Source organism: Sinocyclocheilus grahami, unplaced genomic scaffold (assembly GCF_001515645.1).
Source record: "Sinocyclocheilus grahami isolate Dianchi unplaced genomic scaffold, SAMN03320097.WGS_v1.1 scaffold406.1, whole genome shotgun sequence".
Classification (NCBI taxonomy): Eukaryota; Metazoa; Chordata; class Actinopteri; order Cypriniformes; family Cyprinidae; genus Sinocyclocheilus; species Sinocyclocheilus grahami.
Window position 1 is genome coordinate 969,752 of NW_015505585.1, and position 21,495 is coordinate 991,246.

General features: G+C 37.6%; 1 protein-coding gene across 1 annotated transcript in view; it reads right to left on the minus strand.

Annotated features, from left to right (window-relative positions):
- Positions 1-1,559: 1,559 nt before the first annotated feature.
- The window catches only part of LOC107550696 (cadherin-12-like), a 46,278-nt gene continuing 26,342 nt past the window's right edge, over positions 1,560-21,495 (minus strand). Inside the window, exons 3-9 of the mRNA XM_016232042.1 lie at positions 20,867-20,986; positions 19,749-19,916; positions 19,044-19,231; positions 11,985-12,238; positions 8,014-8,150; positions 7,009-7,130; positions 1,560-1,715 (exon numbers count right to left, since the gene is read on the minus strand). Of these exons, the coding sequence (XP_016087528.1) occupies positions 1,560-1,715; positions 7,009-7,130; positions 8,014-8,150; positions 11,985-12,238; positions 19,044-19,231; positions 19,749-19,916; positions 20,867-20,986 (1,145 nt within the window). The remainder of the gene's footprint in view (positions 1,716-7,008; positions 7,131-8,013; positions 8,151-11,984; positions 12,239-19,043; positions 19,232-19,748; positions 19,917-20,866; positions 20,987-21,495) is intronic.

Consider the following 21,495-nt stretch of genomic DNA (forward strand, 5'->3'; position numbering starts at 1 on the left):
GTAGTCTTTCTGGGGACAATTATCAATTCTGCCCAGATGCGGGGATGGATTACGCCAGAAAACTCCCTGATAGTTCAGTGGCTAGTGGTGTCATTCAAACTGGGGACTTCACATGCCCTCAGGGTTTTACAGAGGATGCTCGGCCTTGTGTCGTCTGCTTTCGCTGTGATTCTTCTGGGCCTGCTTCACATGCGGCCCTTCCAGTATTGGCTCAAAGCCCATGTCTCATCCCACGCTTGGCACCTGGGACGTTTTCATCTCAGGGTAACCCACCTCTGTATCAGAGCTGTGACCTCTTGGAAATCTCCTCACCTGTTTCAATCAGGTGTCCCGTTGGGACTGACCTAAAGAAGGAAGGTTTTCTGAATGGACCGGGACGTGGTGCCACTTTAAGGCCGACAGGAAGGTTTTTAGGGCTAGAAAAACTGCCATCATCTCGAGGCAGTTGATGTGCAAGCATTGCTACAGGTTTGACTAGGAGCCGAACACTGGTCTGCCCTCTTACAGAGCTCCCCAACCCAAGTTGGAGGCATCTGTCGTGACCACATTAAGGTGGTAGCCTTTATAAATCACCAAGGTTGTCTCAGGTCACGTTCCCTCTACAGGTTGGCTCAACACCTCCTTTTATGGGCACAGGGCAAACTCCTCTTGATGAGAGCAGTTTATGTGCCGGGCAGACTGAACCAAGGAGCAGACATGCTGTCCAGGGGCAATATAAAGCTCCAGGAGAGTGGAGACTACATCCTCAAATGGTTCAAAAGATCTGGTCTGTCTTCGGAAGGGCAGAGGTGGTCCTCTTCACCTCAGAAGACAACTTTCATTGCCCAATTTATTTTTTGAAGCAGAGAGATGCCCTGGCCCAGCGCTCACCTGTAGGCCTTTCCCCAAGTTGCCCTGCTTTCTCAGGTCATCAGATGGGTCAGGGAAGTCAGATGTTCAGCCCTCCTGGTGGCCCCACTCTGGAGGAATCAGACGTGGTTTCCCGAGTTGATTCATCTGTTATCGGCAGCCCCCTGGCAGATACCATAGATGAAGGACCTCTTCTCGCAAGCTAGGGGCATGATTTGGCATCCCCTGCCAGAGCTGTGGAGTCTTCATGTTTGACCCCTTGACGGGAGTCTTTGTAGCTCCCCACAAGTGTAACTAATATAATTTTAGAGGCTAGAGCTCCGTCTACAATACATCTCTATGCCCTTAAATGATCAGTCTTTTCTGACTGGTGAGTGGGTGACCTGCAAGCACTGTACGTCAGTGCTTCATGTCTTGAGTTTGGGCCTAACAACTGTAGAGTCGTCCTCAAGCCAAGGCATGGCTATGTGCCAAAAGTGCTCTCCACTCCATTCAGAGCACAAGTAATCACCCTTCTAACGCTCCCCAATTCAGAAGGTGAGCAGGATCCTAATCCACTCTGCTCAGTTCGTGACCTAAGAGTGTATGTTGAACGCTCTGGCCCATTTCGACTCTCAGAGTTGTTCTTTGTATGCTTCGGAGGCCATTCTAAAGGGCTGCCATCTCACTGGATAGTGGATGCTATAGCCCTGGGTTACGTCTCAGTGGGTTTACAGTGTCCTATAGGAGTGAGGGCCCACTCCTCCAGAGGGATGGCCTCCTCCCGGGCTTGGTCCAGCTGAATTTCTATTGGTGATATCTGTGCGGCCACCGGCTTGTCGTTGCCATCTACCTTCACCAGATTTTATAACTTGGACGTCCCTGCCCTGCAGGCACCGATTTTGTTCACTTAATCTACCTAAGCCCCTTTGTAAGTGGGAAAGGTCCTCAGCGTAGCCACTTGGGTCTCATTATTAGCGAATGCTTACAGGAGCCCTCAGTATGGGCTTTGTTCTGCACTTGCTTAAAGCATGGCATGATTGGATACGTTCCCCATAGCTTGTTAACGCAATGGGAGAGACTGTTCGAAAGGTAATGCTCTGGTTACTTACGTAACCTCGGTTCCCTGAGATAGGCTGCCATGCTATATGGCTTCAATCTAAAGTTTCTGATGAAATAGCACTCAGAGCCAACTTATATAGCAGTCGGCTCCACCCCATTTGGTGTGTTGAAGCGCCATTTGTTCGTGCAACTACACGAACGTGATCAAATCTGGCTTCAGTATAAGTGTAAACTCGAGTTTCCCCATAGTGTGTTAATGCAACGCTCAGGGAACTGAGGTTACATAAGTAACTGGAATGTTTTCGATAGTTAACTCACGCTAATTATTTTATCAGCTGAATTATTATTTATAATATTTATTTATAAAATATTATTTATAAATACAAATTGTAATTAATGATATTTGAATTTATATACACTACCATTCCAAAGTTTGGGGTCGGAACGACTTTTTATGAAATACATTTATATTTGAATTCAGCAAGGAAACATTAAATTGACCAAAACTGACAGGTTTATAATGTTACAACAAATATATATTTCAAATAAATGCAGTTATTTTGCTCTTTCTATTAATCAGCTTCTATTAAGCAGCTTGTTTGTTTTTTTAACATTGATAATAGTAAGAAATATTTTTTAAGCATCAAATCGGCATATTAAAATAAATTATTTCTGAAGTATCATTTGACAGTGGAGTAATGACTGGTGAAAATTCATAATTACATTTTAAAATATATTAAAATGGAAACCAGCTACTTTAAATTGTAATATTATTTCAAATTATTGCTGCATTTTTACTATATTTTCAAATAAATGCAGCCTTGGTGAGCATAAGAGATTTCTTTAAAAAAAAAAAAGTCCAACACCCAACTTTTTAACAGTAGTGCAAAAGACAATTACTGTTTAGGTAACACTTTATTTTGATAGTCCACTTCTACTAACTATAAGTAACTTTGCAACAACATGTCAACAAGCAGTCACTAGAGTATTAGTAGACTGTCTACTTAATATCTGATAACACTTTATTTTGAAGGTTGCTCAACAGACATTCTACTGGCTATAAGTAACTTTGCAAGTATGGCAACTTATTCTGCTAACCCTAACTTAACAATCTACAAATGCTCTAATGAGAGTTAGTTAACATGTAGTTGCAAAGTTACTTATAGTTAGTAAAATGTCTATAGCAGACTATCGAAATAAAGTGTAACCAATGTTTATTATATTAATAAAAACATAAAATAAAACTAATATAAATCCATAAATTGCATAAAATATGCGTCCATTTAATCATGTAGCAGATGCTTTTATCCAAAGCGACTTACAAATGGGGGCAATAGAAGCAATTAAACCAACAAAATAGCAACAATATGTAAGTGTTGTGACAAGTCCCGGTTAGTCTAACGCAGTACACGTAGCAACGTTTTTTTTTAGGCTTGCAGTGTGTAATAGGCCTAACTCATAATAAAATGTGAACCTAGGGAGGGAAAAAAGCAAAGAGCATTTATCACAAACAACTTTAATGTTGAAAGTCTCCATTTGAGTTTGTTATAGTATATACAATATAAGTTTATACAATATAATCAATAATGGATAAGATATTCTTTCAAGTTATCTTTTGATAACTGACAAAGAGGTCTCATTAGCTCCACTCTCAGGGAGATTGATAGAAAACATGGGTCAAAATGAACATTGTAATGACTTGGCTGGCCAATACAGAATCATTGGAATCGGCTGCCCTAGTGTAAAGCCACAGCTCTGATGAATCGCTGTACGGTGATGTCAGAGCGGCACCATAACACTTAGACAGGAAGACAAAAGGCGCAAAGAGCCTGTGGCTATCAAACTAGTGGCAGAGAGCCGGAGGACAGTAAGTAGGATTGGAGGGGCTCGATCACCATGGAAGCAAGCAGCACAGTCTGGGGCAGTCAGTGAGGGCGATCCAAACAGATGTGTTCATGGGGCATCAAGGAAAAGTCCCAACTGTGACATTCCAGGCACTGGCCTGGCAGAATTCCTGCTAAGTGCTGGTAAATATGTTTGGAAGGATTGCTAGCAGGGCAACAATTTTTTGGATGTGATTTTTATCCTATTTTTTTCCTCATCTTGGTCCTTTTACACCAAGGTTATAGACTGCTCTTGCTTGGATCATTGCAAATAACAATGTCAACAGTTGAAAGACAAATAAAGCAGTTCATGAGGCACTTTTTATATCAAAGAGGTTTTTTTTTTGCTTCATTGACTTGTAGAAGAATATAAAACAGATGTTGGCTGATTCATACTTCTGCGTTGGACCTACGCCGAAACCTTTACGCCGTAGGCCAGGGATCCTCAAATCTGGCCCACAAGATCCAATTTCCTGCAGAGTTTAGCTCTAACCCTAATCAAACAACAAACCACTAGTTAGCAGTGTCCACGGGCATGTTGCTGGTGTAACCCATGGCAAAAGCCGAAGAAGAAGCAGCTCGTCGGAGAAGCATTATATAGCCATGATGGCGGCAAATACATATCAAATCATTAAATCATTATTTTAAACTACAAAAAGGAGACAACAACGGAACAGGAGATGATGGCATTCTTTCAATCTGCACAAGGACTTGTACCATGGCAGATCAACATTGTTTGTTGCGGACAACTACTGATGTATAATGCTATGTAGTATAATAAATGATAAGACACTTGTTCTTTGCTTTGTTTTATTTTATATAAGAAGGTGTAACATTAAAATATATTAAAGTGCACATAAACACACACAAAACTCAAGTACATATGGAGGGAGGGGTTCTTGCAGACCAATCAGCGCTTGCGGTCTGCGTAGAATTGACGTGATGTTAGATTTTTGGAGAGGTGCACGTCAGGCTACGGCTTTATTCTCGCTGTAGTATTGTTGCTGCCGCCATGTCGAGATGCTGTGTGTTTCGTTGTGAAGGCGAAAATACTTTGTTTGGCCTTCCAAAAGAGGACGATATCCACTTCATCATGCCTGGAGCTGATCCGTGCTGGTCGCTGAGGAAATACATCAACTTCACGCTGTGGATCGCCGGATCGGCTTTCACCGTGGATGAAGCGGAGTCCAGCCCGGGGTCGTCACATGTGGTTGCCGCAATCCCGCCAGCCGCTCCTTCATCGAATCCGCCGGCCGCGCCATTCTCAAGACCGCCCGCCGCCACTCACTCTAGGCATCCGGCCTCCGCTCACTCTAGCCCACCGTGTTTCATTGTGAAAGCGAAACTACTTTATTTGGTCTTACAAAAGAGGACACGACTAGAAATCAGTGGTTCAGTTGTATTTACAACACTGTTCCAGAACAGTTCAACACAAATTTTCAGATGTGTTCAGCTCATTTTATGGAGGACTGTTTGCTGATCCTGGTAGAGTAGACTACAATGCCGGCTGTTCTGACTCACAGACTGTAAGTACGTTTTTTATATTTAAAGAATTTGCCACTGACGATTCAAACGCGAGTTTTGAGCAGTGTAAAGTAGCACTTGTTGTTTGTAATTTCTCCGATCACAAATGCAGACATGCAACGATGCAGTGACAGTATAAAAAAAGACAGTATAAGTCATTATAATCCGTAATTATGTCCCCACTGGATGCAACAAATGCCTCGTTTATAATGGGTTTTTCTGGTTTTGTCTCGTCGCTCCGGCCGGACAGGGCATCACAGTATGGTAAGGGGCATAACATTTCCGTCACACGCTTGAGGAATTCGGCCAATCACAACGCAATGGATAGCTGGCCAATCAGAGCACACCTCGCTTTTCAGACCGATGAGCTTTGTAAAAATCGACGCGTTTCAGAAAGGCGGGGCATAGAGAAGAAACAATAATGTACAGTATGTGGAAAATAATATGTTTTTTGAACCTTAAAGTGCACAAACACATTTCATTACACCAAATACACAAAATAATGTTCTTTTTAGCAACATCATATGACCCCTTTAAATACTTTGTCAGGAATTTTTCTTAGTACTGTGTAACTGCATGTAACTTGATTAATTATTGCTCCCCCATGAAAATTGCATATATTCGTCTTCAAGGGTTTGTGCTGATCAGCTGACTGTCTTTAGTAAATTCTGAAAAGTTTTTGTTGTGTTATTTATTTTTTACATTTCTACATATAAGCAAGGGAACCAGAGGCATGTGCCCCCTCAGATTTCCGAGCCAAGTGAATTTTGAATGCAGCTTCCAAAAGACAAAAAATAGCCCAATCATATTTTTTTTATATTTGATACAATTACACCGGTGTGATTAGAACGTTCAGTGCGTCATATCACCAGCTGCTGAATTCAAATCTGCGTTCGCTGGCTGGCGTTGAGCCAGATACAGATTTTTTATGTGTAGTTAATAGATTACACAAGTCTACTTTGCCCATCACCATTTATTGATTAAATAACATAATCTATAAAGGTGCAAAACGCATTTAATTACACATATTTGAGAATCGAGACATTTCCTGATATAGGTAACACGTTTGGAAATATTTCTAATAAAAAGGAAAAAAATAAAATAAAACACAAGCCTATATCAGTTATACAGTGCTATCGTGCCCGCTCAAAAATAATGAGTGCATGATGCCCCTGAAGGGACCTACACTCTCTGGTATGAAAGACTGAATATGGAGACACTGATAGGCGGCGTTGTACTGGGAGTAGCTCTCTTTCAGCATGAAAGGAGAAGATCAAGGCACAGTTCTCTCACATTAATTCACTGCAACACCCAACAACAGGCCCAAAAACTCAAATTGAAGCACAGGTAGTTATTCACACATATGCACACACACACACACACACACACACACACACACAGGTTTGCGTTTGTGAAAAGTGGGGACAACCCATAGGCGTAATGGTTTTTATACTGTACAGACCGTATATTCTATTGCCCTACACCAACCCTACCCCTAAAGCTACCCCTTACAGGAAACTTTGTGCTATTTCAAATTTTCAATACACTCCATGCTGTGTGATTTATAAGCGTTTTGAAAAGTGGGGACATGGGGTAATGTCCTGAAAAGTCACCTTCTCCTTGTAATACCTATGTCATACCTTTGTCATTATACAAATTTATGTCCTCATTTGTCACAAAAATGCACACACACACACACACACACACTTACCTGTCCTACTTTTGCTTTTTTACAAACAAACGTCTCGTATACAAAGGCAAGTTCTGGAGGAAACTCATTGACATCCAGCACCTTGATTGTGACAGTAACTTTGCTGGACAGCAGGGGGTTGTCTGAAAGATCAAACAAAATATTGTCAGTGAATCAGATCAGTGAAAACTGCAAAATGTCAGACACATTTCATATTTGAAAAAGGAAAGAAATAGCACAAATGAAGAACTTGGAAAGTCTTTGACGTGTTATATGTATGACCAGTAACACTCTTGAGGATCTGACGATTTTGAAGTTGCTTTCATGTTAAAATAAATCCTTATAATGTGCCCACTGTAGCTACAAAAACAAAAGATTTTAGCTGGATCACTTATATCTAAAGAAAATTTTGTTGTTGTGGCTTTTCATTAGGAAATCAGCTTGATGCAAAATAATTTACTTATTTATTTGGTCTCTTGACAAATCTCTTATTTTAACTGGATTTTATTGATGATTTTTTTTTCTTTTCTTTAGCCAGTATGAACGAAGCACTGCTGTATTTTCATTCTTGTCCACTAGATGGGGATGCAATCTTTAGAAATGTGGTCAAGCGACTGGTATAAACGTTTATCCCCATTTCAATCTACAGTTATATTACGGACGTAAACTTGCTTGGTTATCTAGGCTGGTCATATTGGTTTGTTGTTGTGGCTTTTCATTAGGAAATCAGCTTGATGAAAAATAATTTACTTATTTATTTGGTCTCTTGACAAATCTCTTATTTTAACTGGATTTTATTGATAATTTTTTTTCTTTTCTTTAGCCAGTATGAACGAAGCACTGCTGTATTTTCATTCTTGTCCACTAGATGGGGATGCAATCTTTAGAAATGTGGTCAAGCGACTGGTATAAACGTTTATCCCCATTTCAATCTACAGTTATATTACGGACGTAAACTTGCTTGGTTATCTAGGCTGGTCATATTGTAGCTGTGCATCTGGGTAAAACACAATCCACCATACTTACTAACTTTTGTTGCTACAACAGTGACGTTGTGTTCTGTATTTCTCTCTCTGTCCAGGGCTTCACTGACAGACAGAGTTCCTTCAACAGGGTCAATGTCAAAGTGGTTTTCAGAGTCCTTTCTCCACTCAACTGAATATCTACAAACCAATTCATCAAAGACAACAACAACACATAAGTGGATCAACCACATTAAATGTATAATTTACAGTTCAAGGAATTTCATTAGGTCTCTGGTGAAGATTAAAATTAGAACTCATACATAAAATGTTTGGTTAATAATTAATTGCAATGCCAGTTACAGAAATACCTACATTTTTCAGAGTTTAATGAACATCTTTCAAAAAAGATCCAGTAGTTTATCCAGTTTATGAAAATTCTGTCATTATTTACTTGTACAAAATAAGATTTTAACAGCCAAACAGTTTTGGTGTCCATTGACTTCCAATGTGTGGAAAAATAAACTGAGACATTTCTCAAAATATCTTATTTTGTTTTTCACAAATAAAAGAAAGTCATGCAGGTTTGAAACGACATTAGGGTGAGTAAATTCATTTTGTGTGGACTATCTCTTAAGTATATTTTGTGGGGGCATTCAATAAGTGGCAAGCTGAAAGGTGAAAGCTAATAGTGGGGTCTTTGATTCTTCTATATGTTTTCAGAACAAATTACTCATTCAGGCTCCTTCTCTGATTTAATGACCCCTCCTGTAGGCTATGCCAGTAGATGGCTACCAGTGAGTGAGTCAGTTTTGAGTCTAATTCATGACTGATCTAGCCCAAAGGATTCAGTGTTTGAGTCTTGAATGTAGTTCAGCTCCGTTTGGTCTTGTTCTACTTCTGACTGAATTCCTGACTGGAGAGAGAAAAAAAAAGCAGAACTATTTCTCATTTCTTTAATTCTCACTTTAATTGTGCATAAGGCTCCTTTACTGAACCTACAAGGATACAGAGTGCAATGGTTGGGTTCCTGGAAGAAAAACTTCTCAACTATGAAGTTGTTAGATGGTATATGCTTTTGCTGAAGCCATCAACCTGCATTATTTCACCTTCCCTCATTAAAGCCTTTTTATTTTTGTTTGATTTTTAAATTTGTTCTTTATTATTAACTGTGATTATTATTGAATTTCTATTACTATTATTTGGTTTTGTTCATGGCTTACAACACTTTAATGAAGACTTTTTAAAAGTTGTTTGTTGTTTGCTTAAAATATTTGTTCAGAAACACTGAAAGTCTAGATGATAATGAAAACAAATGTCTGTTGGATTTTCATTGACTTACATACAGCTAATGTAGGTGTAATTGGTTTCATTTCTTTTACAAACTTTCTGAATTTAGTTTTGACTGCCATCTACAGTAGAGCCCTGAAATAAATGAATATTAAAGTAAACTAATTTCCATCAATACATGTCACAAAGTCTAGCTACATTACTCCATATCCACTGGCACAATGGCAATTCATGATGTCAGACGAGGAAAGTTTATCAAAAAATAAAATAAAAGCACATGTCCATTATAATTACTGAGCAAATACACAAGCTGAAACTGAATTTGATCACTTTTTTTTTGCTAGTTTTTGTATTAATACTGTATCAATTATTATATATCTAAATGATATTATTAAAATAACTCTAATCATATACATTTGATTAAATACATAAAATCGGTCAGTAGATGCTTGATATTGTAGAATAATATTTATACACATTCTGCTTCCTGTCTGTATGTGTAGGAGCACTCTTGGTCACTTTGAACTAGTCTGCTACTTTTCAGCCCACTGCTGTGACCTGTCAGGCCTGTGTCTTGTGTTTTCCTCCCCTCATGTGCTCCATTACCCAGTTTCTCCCGTGTCTGATTATGTTCACTGTTTCCAGGTGTTCCCTCATTAGTTTCCATGTTTTTTTATTTATTACTCCACTGGTTTCAGTTTTCCCAGATTAACTTCCATGTGTATTTAAGCCCTGTGTTTCCTGAGTCCTGCGTGCTGTCTTATACGTCTATTCCCCCTGCTCTCTGTGTGTGTGTGTGTGTGTGTGTGTGTGTGTGTGTGAGCGTGCGTGACAAATGAGGACATACATTTGTAAAATGACAAAGGTATGACATATGTATTACAAGGAGAAGGTGACTTTTCAGGACATTACCCCATGTCCCCACTTTTCAAAACTCTTATAAATCACACATAATGGAATGTATTGAACATCTGAAATAGCACAAAGTTTCCTGTAAGAGGTAGGTTTAGAGGTAGGGTTGGTGTAGGGCATTAGAATATACGGTCTGTACAGTATAAAAACCATTACGCCTATGGGATGTCCCCACTTTTCACAAACACAAACCTGTGTGTGTGTGTGATGGTAAAATAAAGGCAGCTCCTTGTGAAATTATCCCCCGTCTCCTCGCTCCAACACAGCAGCAGTATCGTGACATGACCTGCAGAGACCCCCGTTTCTTTAATATAAGCTGCCTAGTGGATCTGTAAAGAAAGAGGAAGTCTGCTCTTTCCCTGTAGCACCAGACCTTTATCAGGGTAACATTCCTGCCCCATCCTTTCTGTCTCAGGTGTCTCTCTTCCTGCTCGCCCAAGCTTTTCTGCTATTCAAGCAAAACCTCAGTGAGAGTCTCAACTGGATTCTTCTAGTAAGTGTCACTGAACTTAGTGACTTCACAAACTGCTGTCAAATCACCCCTTATCAAATATTCCATCTTCTGGTAAAGTTTTATAAGTTAGAAATTTAAATAAAGAAAATCTGACTTGAGAGGGGTAAGTATATATACTGTATATATATATACATATATATATATATATATATAATGTAGCTTTTCACCAGCATTTAGCTGTTAAACAGTAATTAAAAATAATAAATGCAGCCTTTTAACTCAGTCTTTTAATGTTTATAAGTTATCATTAAAAATGTGTTCACGTATGAAGAAAATTAATGGGAATTTTACTTCTGAAACCCTGTTTGTAGAGTGATGAATGATCCAGAAGCTATATAAAATTTTGTTCGCACTGTCCGAGAGAGAAAAATAACCCCACCAAAAAAAATTTATAAATGCCTATTTACTTACAAAACTATATTTACACCACTCTACGATTTAAGCATGTATTTAGTGAGGTCACAAGCACAACAATACGGTATTATATGTGTAAAACAAAGTGTGATATATGCAATAGTAAACAAAAATTAAATATTGAGTATCTTCAATTTTACAGACAATACTGACAGTTACACTTTATGTATTTTTGCTCTGCCATATAGTTCCAAATGAAGTCAATGCAGACAATGAGACATCTGCCATGTCTCGGCGAAACTAACACAGCTGTGGTGTTCCTGAATTAATCCAATTGTTAAATTAATCTTATGGTACAGACAAGCGCAGTGATACAAACACTAAAATGTGCCTTCCACTTTGTTTAATGTCCATCCCACAAAAGGTACTTTGTATGCATCAATAAATAATGACATAATAAATCTGTATATAACAATACATCTAATACAAAATAATTACCAATCATAGCTGAAAGAGAAAAAAATTATTTAATTCAATTAATATTTACCTATAAATGCAACACTCAATTTAACAAATAGACGATCTACAGATGTGAAATATTTAACAAGAGCTGAGAGTTCCTAAATTACTACCACATCCATGTATGTACCTCCATGAAATATTCATGTCAAAACAAATGCTTTCATAAAGACAATGCACTTGTGTCAAGCTCTCAGATGCTTTTAACATCAACATTGCAGCTAACACTTTCAGGCATTTAAATGAAGACCTAAAAAAAGCAAATGTGCCACATTAAATAAGGTCCATGCCTGCAAACTGCACCAGAAGTTTGTCAGAGTGGATAGAATCAAAGCAGTGCATGCACACTCTGCTCAAAACAAGATTGCCAAATGGACTGAACCCAAGGGACTACAGTGTGTGTGTGTGTGCGCGTGTGCGTGTGTGTGTATGGGGTTCTCACATACCTAACAGGACTGTTGCCTACATCTAGGTCCTCAGCTGTGACGGCTCCGATGATGATGCCCACTGGTGTGTCCTCATATGTCTCCATGTTATAAGACAGCCGGCTGAAGACAGGAGGTTCCTCCACATCCAGAACATTCACTTTCAATGTGGCAGTGTCCTTAAAAGGTCCCAAATGTAGGAACCGATGATCAATAACTGCATTTGAAGCTTCTACTTTAAAGGTGTAGGCTGTTCTGGTCTCGTAGTCCAGACGCTGTAAAATGAATAATGACACATCATCAGTCTTAAACCCTTTAGGAATGATCTCTGTTTTATTGTCATTTGTGGCAGCAGAGAGGAAGTGATATCAAATTGTTTGTGGCTGCATACTGTCAAAGAATAACAAAACACCACCAACTTTCATAAAACCCATGATCTAAGTAAAAATGCTTTCCATAACAGAGGGCTTGTGCAGAGCTCAGACGCGAGGGGGACGGAAAGGAAAGGCTGCCACTCAATCAACTCTGGAATCACAGGAGGGAGAATAAAGGAAGAGAAGTCTTTGGCCATTGGCTCTTGCATCACTGTGCTCATTCAGCCATATAAAGCCAGAATTTGGCACAGTCACACCTGAAAAGCAAAGAACTGTGGCAGCTAAGCACAACCGAACAGACTGCAGGTTTCAAGTTCAGCAACAGAATTAAAAAGTCACATGAATCCATGATGAAATTGAAAATGCTAATAACATCATCTTCTATGACATCACTATAATCTATTAACATTATTAAATGATTTTTTATATATATATATATGTGTGTGTGTGTGTGTGTGTGTGTGCGCGCGTTTTTGTGACAAATGAGGACATACATTTGTATAATGACAAAGGTATGACATAGGTATTACAAGGAGAAGGTGACTTTTCAGGACATTACCCCATGTCCCCACTTTTCAAAACGCTTATAAATCACACATAATGGAGTGTATTGAAAATCTGAAATAGCACAAAGTTTCCTGTAAGGAGTAGGTTTAGGGGTAGGGTTGGTGTAGGGCAATAGAATATATGGTCTGTACAGTATAAAAACCATTACGCCTATGGGATGTCCCCACTTTTCACAAACACAAACCTGTGTGTGTGTGTGTGTGAGAGAGAGAGAGAGAGAGACTTTTTATAATTTATAATAAATGTCTTAGGAAAGGAATGACAAACAAAGCATGACAGTATGGAGCAAGAAAATGTGTTATTTCTCAGATAATAAGAGCGACTGCAGAACACAAATGATAAATCATGTCCTGCTGATTAGTTTTTCCACTAATAGTTGCCTGATTGCCTGTGCATGATTGTGGCTTGTAAAAATGAACTAAAAATGTACCTAGAAATGTGCTTCATGTGCTAACGTCTATATTAATTGATTTTATTCAAGTCTATTTAAGTCTCAAATATTATTTACCATTGCTTAATCAACTTCAGAAAATTAGGTTACAGTTAAAAAGACTTAAAAAGGACTTGTTTTGGTCATGAACGTATTCGTATTTGCAACAGAAGCTGTTCTTGAAGAACATTTTTTTGATAAATCTTCAGCATCTTTATCAAAATATTAAAGAAAATATTTCAGCATGCCTTACACAAATAATTCCATACCAGAATCCAGTGTGTTGATCAGAAAAGAAAACCTTTTACTGCACTGGGGTTGGTTAATGACTTTAACCGAGTGTAGAAAGAACAATTTGTCCCAGTTTGTTGCAAGCCAAAAACAATAGACATAAATCTTCCAGAACAACTTAGGGAATATAAGTCCTCAACAATGTTGAAAGAGACACTTTCATAAAAAAAAAAAAAAAGAAAAAAACAGATTACAAAGACAACTTACTAAGATTTTTACAAAGAGCTTAGTACTACTTAAAAAGCATCAACTTAATGTCTGCACCACACTGCTGTTCTGCAGGAGGTCTTATCATTGGTGACAGCAAACAAAAATTATGTCTGTCATTTCAAGCTAGCGTTGAGATGCGTGTCTGCCTCACTGTCTGCAGGCTGAGCTAACCATAGTGCTGACCATTCTGAAAGCATAACAACCTCAGACATGACGGGACAGAGAGCCAGCAGGCCAATCAGAAACACACAGTGGGCCCCTGTATTGCAACTTTTGGACATGTAAAACCTGTAGCATTAAAATTTAGCTCACAAATTCTGACCTTAGAGAGAGAATACCATCAATATGACGTTTCAATCTGGTCTACATTAAACAAGCATTAATTGTACATGTCTAAACATGTCCTGTTTCTGTTCTTTGTGTCCTTCTGTGCTTCTATAACAGTCACATTGGACACCTTTAGATGGCACTGTTTATCTAGTCGTTTCAGAGTCTTCTGAGGCTGTTCCTCTGAGAATTAACACAAAGGCCCGTTTCTCTATTTTGGATTCTCTCCACTCAAAAAGAGAATGCTAATCAGATGCTAGTCCATATAGTTGTTTTGTTATTCAATACAGTGCACATACCAAAACTTTAATTAATTCCCCTACTAATTGACATTTATTCATGAATTCTTAATTGCACTTCTACACTGTAAGCTGTGAAGTATTCGAAATCTGTTCTAACTTTGAATTATTGTTTCCTCAAATAAATGTAAAGGCATTTTGAAGTTGTTAAGTACATTAAGGCAAAGGGAACCCTCTTTATGTACAATAAAACAACTTTTATTAAGCTACTGATATGACCGGATTCTTCATCTCATATGCATGTACATCATTTTTCAATACTGGTCATTCTACGGTACATGCAAAATGTTTTCAGTGAGGAAGGATTAATATAATCCCTTATGTAGGAAGGCCAAAGTCCACCTTTCAATCCTTTTGTTAATATAGAGACAATTATCCTTTCAACCCATTACCTTAGTAGATCCTCTTTATGCTCAAAGCAGCACTGAGCCCATAAAGCCACGAGACCCCAAATGTTCAGCCTCAGTGTTTCAGAAAAGTCCCTGCGTTGCAGAGCAGGGGGATGATGGAACAGCTCGTCAAAGAGAAATAAAGGGAGAGGGAAGTCTGTTATTGAGGACAGAGGGAAGAGGGGGCATTGTCATTGACCTTCCTCCATGCCCCACGGTGAGGATCCCTCATATCCATTTCCAGACATTTTTTGGGTCACCAGATATGGCACACCCATTTTGCAATGTAAGGACTATGTCACTTTGTCCTGTGCAGCCTCAGCTTGGGGAATAAAAAAAGTGGAAAATAAAAGAGGGAATGAAGGACAGGAAAATATTTTCACTGTACCTTTTATGATCTACTGTATTTATTGCACATATTAATGTCATTAATTATGATTAGTCAAACATTAAAATTTGCAATTGCAAGTAATATATTTTTTTACACCGAATCACCAAATTAATGTGACAACACAGTATTTAATGCCATTTCTTACTAAGTACTTTGAATGAAGGCCAGTATGACCAATACCAAAAATTACAATTATTTATAAATTATTTGTTACATATTCAATTAAAAAAATATTCACAGATATATGAATACACAAACACACACACACACACACACATAGTAGATTCAGTATGCATAATATTAACATTAATTACAACTTATAATTAAAAAAAGGGTTAAATGACTGCACATTGATCCAAATTTAACTCAGTAAGGACATTCTATACTGGTTTGAAGTTGCTGACAAATTTAAATTTCCCTTTTTACCTTTTCATTGAAACTTAGATTTAGGCCTATATTGGTAACACGTTAGTTTAAGGTCCAATTCTCACTAACAACTAGTTGCTTATTAGTATATAGCATATGCTGACATAATGTTAATCATTTTAATCCTCCATACCAGTGTGTTTTGGTCCTGTTTTCATTTTTAGTTCCTAAAACTGCATTAAATTTACTGAGTCATGTTGATGCTTTACAATTTTTTTTTTATTATTAATTTGGTCCACATGACATTTTTATTTGCTATTGAAAAAAACAAAATTTTTGCAGTCTTTGCAATCATATCCTTCAGTGGAAGTTTTTATTCACCAGCAAAACTAAGAGACACATCAGTAACACTTTATTTTAAGGTCAAATTCTCACCAATAACTAGTTGCTTATTAGCATGCATATCACTAGCATATTGGTGGTTTATTTGTATTTATAAAGCACATATTAATGCCTTATTCTTGACTATATTTTGCATCCATTAATGCTACTCCATACCTAAACAGCCTTACTAACTATTAATAAGCAGCAGATTAGGAGTTTATTGGGGCAAAAGTCATAGTTAATAGAAATGTAATAGTAAGAACAGGTCCCCAAACTAAACTGTGACCTATGTTACATACTAGTTTATCTAACATTCTATGTCTAGAGCTAGTGCTTTTTAAATGGCAAAAAATAATGACACCAAAGTGTTCCATATTTGTGGAATGTACCATGAAACAAAGCATAGCCCCCTATTGCTTTCATATTCTTCATATGCGTCGCTCCATCTGCTCTAGAGAGAAATGAATAGCAGCAGTGGACTGTCCACAGACTACACTAGCTTTGAGTAAAGAAAGAGTAACCTCTCTACTCACTGAAGAGCACACCTTGCTTCAAAGGCATTTGTTTTAACTAAGCACTTATAGCACAGCCAGCAAGTCTGTGATTGGCCATGGAACAGGGCATCTGAGGGGATTTCTACTTGTCACATCACATCAAAATATAGATGCTCTGATTGCCATGGGTGCACTCAGTTATTAATGGCCACTAAATATAAAACTATTGGGCTCTATCTTGGGGGAACTCAAACAATTTTGAAATCTCCCGAGAGGTCAGCAACCACAATACATTTCTTTTTTCACATGTTGGCAAAACAGGAATGGGAAAACAATGTTCTAAGGACATCCACAAAGCACATAATGAATTGATAAGTCCAAGAGCAGGCATTGCATTTTGTGGGTCAAGCATTTGCGCTTTTATGGCTTTATGCATTATTCATTCGGGATGCTATGGATGGCCATCCAATAATAATATATGACTCACCTCAGAGCAAACACACACGAGCCTCTGAATGAAAGAGCACGAGGGGTTATTGCTATCATCCTTGGATTCACGTGTGTTTGAAAAAGAGATGCAAATGGCATTGTGATTTGCATCTGATGTCATCCAACCTTAGCTAGCAAATAAATATTGCCTAAATAAACATCCAAATACTGTCAAATAATTTACTTACTGTGCAGTAAAGGAGCTCCTGTTTCATGTACAATAATGCATAAGCTACATACGGAACTGTGCTGTATTCACTCACTTTTGCTTAAATAACTTTAAATAAAAATTATACAATCATTAAGTCATGGCAAAATGTTTTTTTTTAAATTACTTTATTTTAGAAAATTAAATGGTTAGTTCAGCCAAAAAGGAAAATTAGCCCATACATTACTCACCCTCATGTCATCCTAGGTGTATATGACTTTCTTATTTTAGACGAATCCATTCGGAGTTGTATTAATAATTGTCTTTGATCTTTCAAGTTGTTTAATGGCAGCCAGCGGGTGTTGCATGCATCAGTCCAAAATAGCTGAAATAAAAAGCGCCCATCCATAATAAAAAAGTGTCTCACACAGCTCCAGGGGGGTGAACAAAGTTCAACTGGGGGGTGCGTTTTTGTAAGAAAAATAACCATTTTTAAAACGTAATAATCAATTTAATCTAGCTTGCGCTCACTGTTGTACACGGAAGCAGCTCCAGGAGGATGACGTAAGACGGCGGCGTTGCGCATGCACCGTTCAGAAGTGACATACGGGGAAGCACAGGGGAGAGATCAAAACAAAACAACGGTCACTAATTAGAAGAACAAAAGGAGGATTTGTAAAGAAGAATGTCAGAGGATTTCGATATAAGCCAAGAGGAGACTGGTTTTCCTTTGCTAAAGTAAGGAGACTTTGCTTCCTTTACTCCTGTTAACAAACGTTGGTTTTCACGAGACTCACATGCACGTGCAACGCCGACATCTTACGTCATCCTCCCGGAGCTGCTTCCATGTACAACTGTTGGCGAAAGCTACATTAAAGTGATTATTATGTTTTGAATATGGATATTTTTCTTACAAAAACACATCAATTCGCTACAGGAGGCCTTTGTTCATCCCCCGGAGCCGTGTGAGACACTTTTTATTATGAATGGGCACTTTTTATTTCACTCCGACTGGATTCGTCTGAAAGAAGAAAGTCATATACACCTAGGATGCCTTGAGGATGAGTAATTTATGGGCTAATTTTCATTTTTGGGTGAACTAACCCTTTAATGTAACTAATTTTAACTTTTTAAGTTATAGAGACTGAATTTGGTTTAATTTTTTTATTTTTTTAAATTGAAGTAGGTAAAAATGATTTATAGTGTAATAGTCTTCTCCTCTCATTCATGTTCATATATACTGTATTTAAATATGATGCATCAAAACAGAGGAATGGAAATCAGGTTTGGAACGACCATCCCTTTAATGCAAAATGTCAATAAGTATTAAAACTATAAAATGTAAATAAGAAATAAATGTACACTGCTGTTCAAAGGTTTGGGGATAGTAAGATTTTATAATTTTATTTAGCAAAGACACATTAAAATTGATAAAAAGTGAAAGTAAAGACATTTATAATGTTACAAAAGATTGTTATTTCTAATAAAGGCTGATTTTTAATCTTTCTATTCATCAAAGAATCCTGAAAAAAAAGTGGATCACGGTTTTCAAATAAAAGCAGTTGTTTTCATCATTGATAATATTAATAAATGTCTCTTGAGCAACAAATACGCATAATATAATGATTTATGAAGCATCATGTGACACTGAAGACTGGAGAAATGGTTGCTGAAGCTTTGCAATCACAAGAATAAATTGCATTTTAAAATATATTATTGTAATAATATTTCATAATATTACTGTTTTTACTGTATTTTTCATCAAATAAATGTAGTCTTGGTAAGTATGAGAGACATTTTTCAAAAATATAAATAATCTTACAGACCCCAAACTTCTGAACATTACTGTAATTATAAAAACGCAGTCTAATCTCTTTTTTTGTTTTGATACTAAAAATGACTACAAGAAGCCATATTCTACCTTTTTCAGTATGACTGTTCCCTCATGAGAGTTCTTATTGCTGTAAATATCAAACATTGAGCCTCCGTCACCAGGAACGATGCTATATTCCACTTCAGCATTCTTCCCAGAGTCCAGATCATGAGCTTTGACCCTCCCCACCGACGAGCCCACAGGTGAAGATTCAAGAACACGCAGGTGAAAGATGCCTGTCAAGATTCACAAACACCTTTATCAGTGATCAAACTCTCCCCTCAGTATTAGATGTAAGACTCTACATTTAGAAATTACTCTGAGAGGTAGTTAACAATAATCATCCACTAATCACTTCAGCAGCTCTGGAGGAAAATGCTAATGCTAATCACATTTGTAAATTCAACAATATTCAGTTGTTTGTGTTTGGCAAGAGCCCTTGAGGACTTAATCATGGCCAATTGTAAATCTGAAGTTCTTCTCAGGTCATGCATTACTGTTCAGTCCCTGTTTTGAAGATAGCCCCTCTTTGTTATCAGTGCCAGCCATTAAGCGAATTAAATAATTCAAATAATGGACTCATGTTTAAGGTTTCCAAAGAGCAAAGCAAATATGAAACCCAATTAAATTCACTTTAAGATAAACCCCAGGGATAAACTGCTGCTGATATAGAAATGCTGGCAGAATAGTGTAAGCTTTATTGCACTCTATAATGATTCCTTCATGTCTAGAAACAGCTGCTTTTGAACATACTTTTAGAAAACCGTGGTGGGTTGTCGTTGACATCACGGAGAGTGATATTGATGGTTGTGGTCCCAGCTAAGCCCCCGAGCTGGCCACCCATGTCCTTAGCCTGTATGACCACCTGGTACATTTCTTTAACCTCCCTATCCATGTTGGGTAAGGCAACTCTTATGATGCCTAATGCAGAGAGAGAGAGAGAGAGAGAGAGAAACAGAGAGCATGTGAGAACATATACATTTTACCATAAACTGATAGAGACTTAATATCAGATAAGTAAATAATGCTAACAAAAATAAAGGTAATACAATATATATATATATATATATACCCCAGTCTTCATTTCCAATGTTGAAAACAATTGTGCTATTTATCCTTTTTTTCAAGAATTGATAAATAGAAATATATATATAGCATTTATTCGAAATATATATATATATATATATATATATATATATATATTTCGAATAAATGTGGTTCTTTTGAACTCATCAGCTTTTGTAACAATGCAAAAGTATTTCTGATCAATTGAATGCACCCTTGCTGAAAAAAAAATTCACTGAGCCTTAACATTTAAAATGTAGCATACTTCCCTACTATAGATGATTGTTGCACAAAAAAATAGAAAGTTCTTTCTTGATCTAATAGTTGCCTAGTTTTTTATGCAAATTTCCAAACGTAGTGACATTTACTTAAAACAATTTAGCAATTGAACTCAATGAAAGTCATGCAAACTGTTGCCTTTAGAGCTACAGTTCCGTTTTTACAGCGATGAACAGTAAGATGATTCTTACAGTTCAACCCTCTTGTGATGAAAATAAAAGATCTACAGCAATATGAAGAATTGAACAGGTCATCATTAATCTGTGCTGCATTGCTTTTGTGAGCTGTATCATTAAAAGGCAAACCCCTGACATTCTTCTAAGGACTAATCAATCCTAATAGTTCATCTCTCAGAGGCTACGTATAAACATGAGACCAGGCTGCTCAGAGGAGTTACTTTTTGATCAGGAGATGACGGCATGACGCAAATTGAATAAAATGCCAAAGGCAAAGCTGTAGAAAGGCTTTGGGCAGAGGGGTGTGCTGAATTCTACAGAATGCACAAGACCATGTGTTAAATCTCTCACCTGTCTTGGGGTCAACAGAGAAGTAGGGCTGCCCATGAAGGATGCTGTACACAATCCGCGCGCTGTTTCCATAAGTAGGGTCATCCGTGTCAGTGGCGGTTATTTGTGTCACATATGAGCCTGATTACAAACATGAAAAAGACCATAAAATACAGTCAAATTACACTAGAATTGCCACATACAAATAATAATGCTGAATACAGACCATATTTATAATCCTCAGACACTTCCCAATAAAAAAATATTGTAAAAGCAGTTGTTCTTATGATTGTACTGCAATTGTAAACAAGCATACATTGTGTAACAGTGTATGGTTTATGTTTGTCTGAATTGGTTTAATCATGTTTCAGCCAGAGGAGAAAGGACTCCTTGCTGAGTCTTGGTTCCTCCGAGATGTTCCTCCTCATCAGCTTAAACATCTCAGAGAGATTTTGCTTGTCAGTGTCGCCTATGGCTTGCTCACTGGAGGTTGTAAAGCACTATTCTTCGTAAAGCTGCTTCAGAACAGTGTGCATTAAAAGCAGTATACAAATAGCAAGCATACAAATATACAGTATATGAACCTCCTAATGATTGAATCCAGTTTTTTCAATCAGACCCATTGCCACAGGTGTGTAAATTCAAGCACC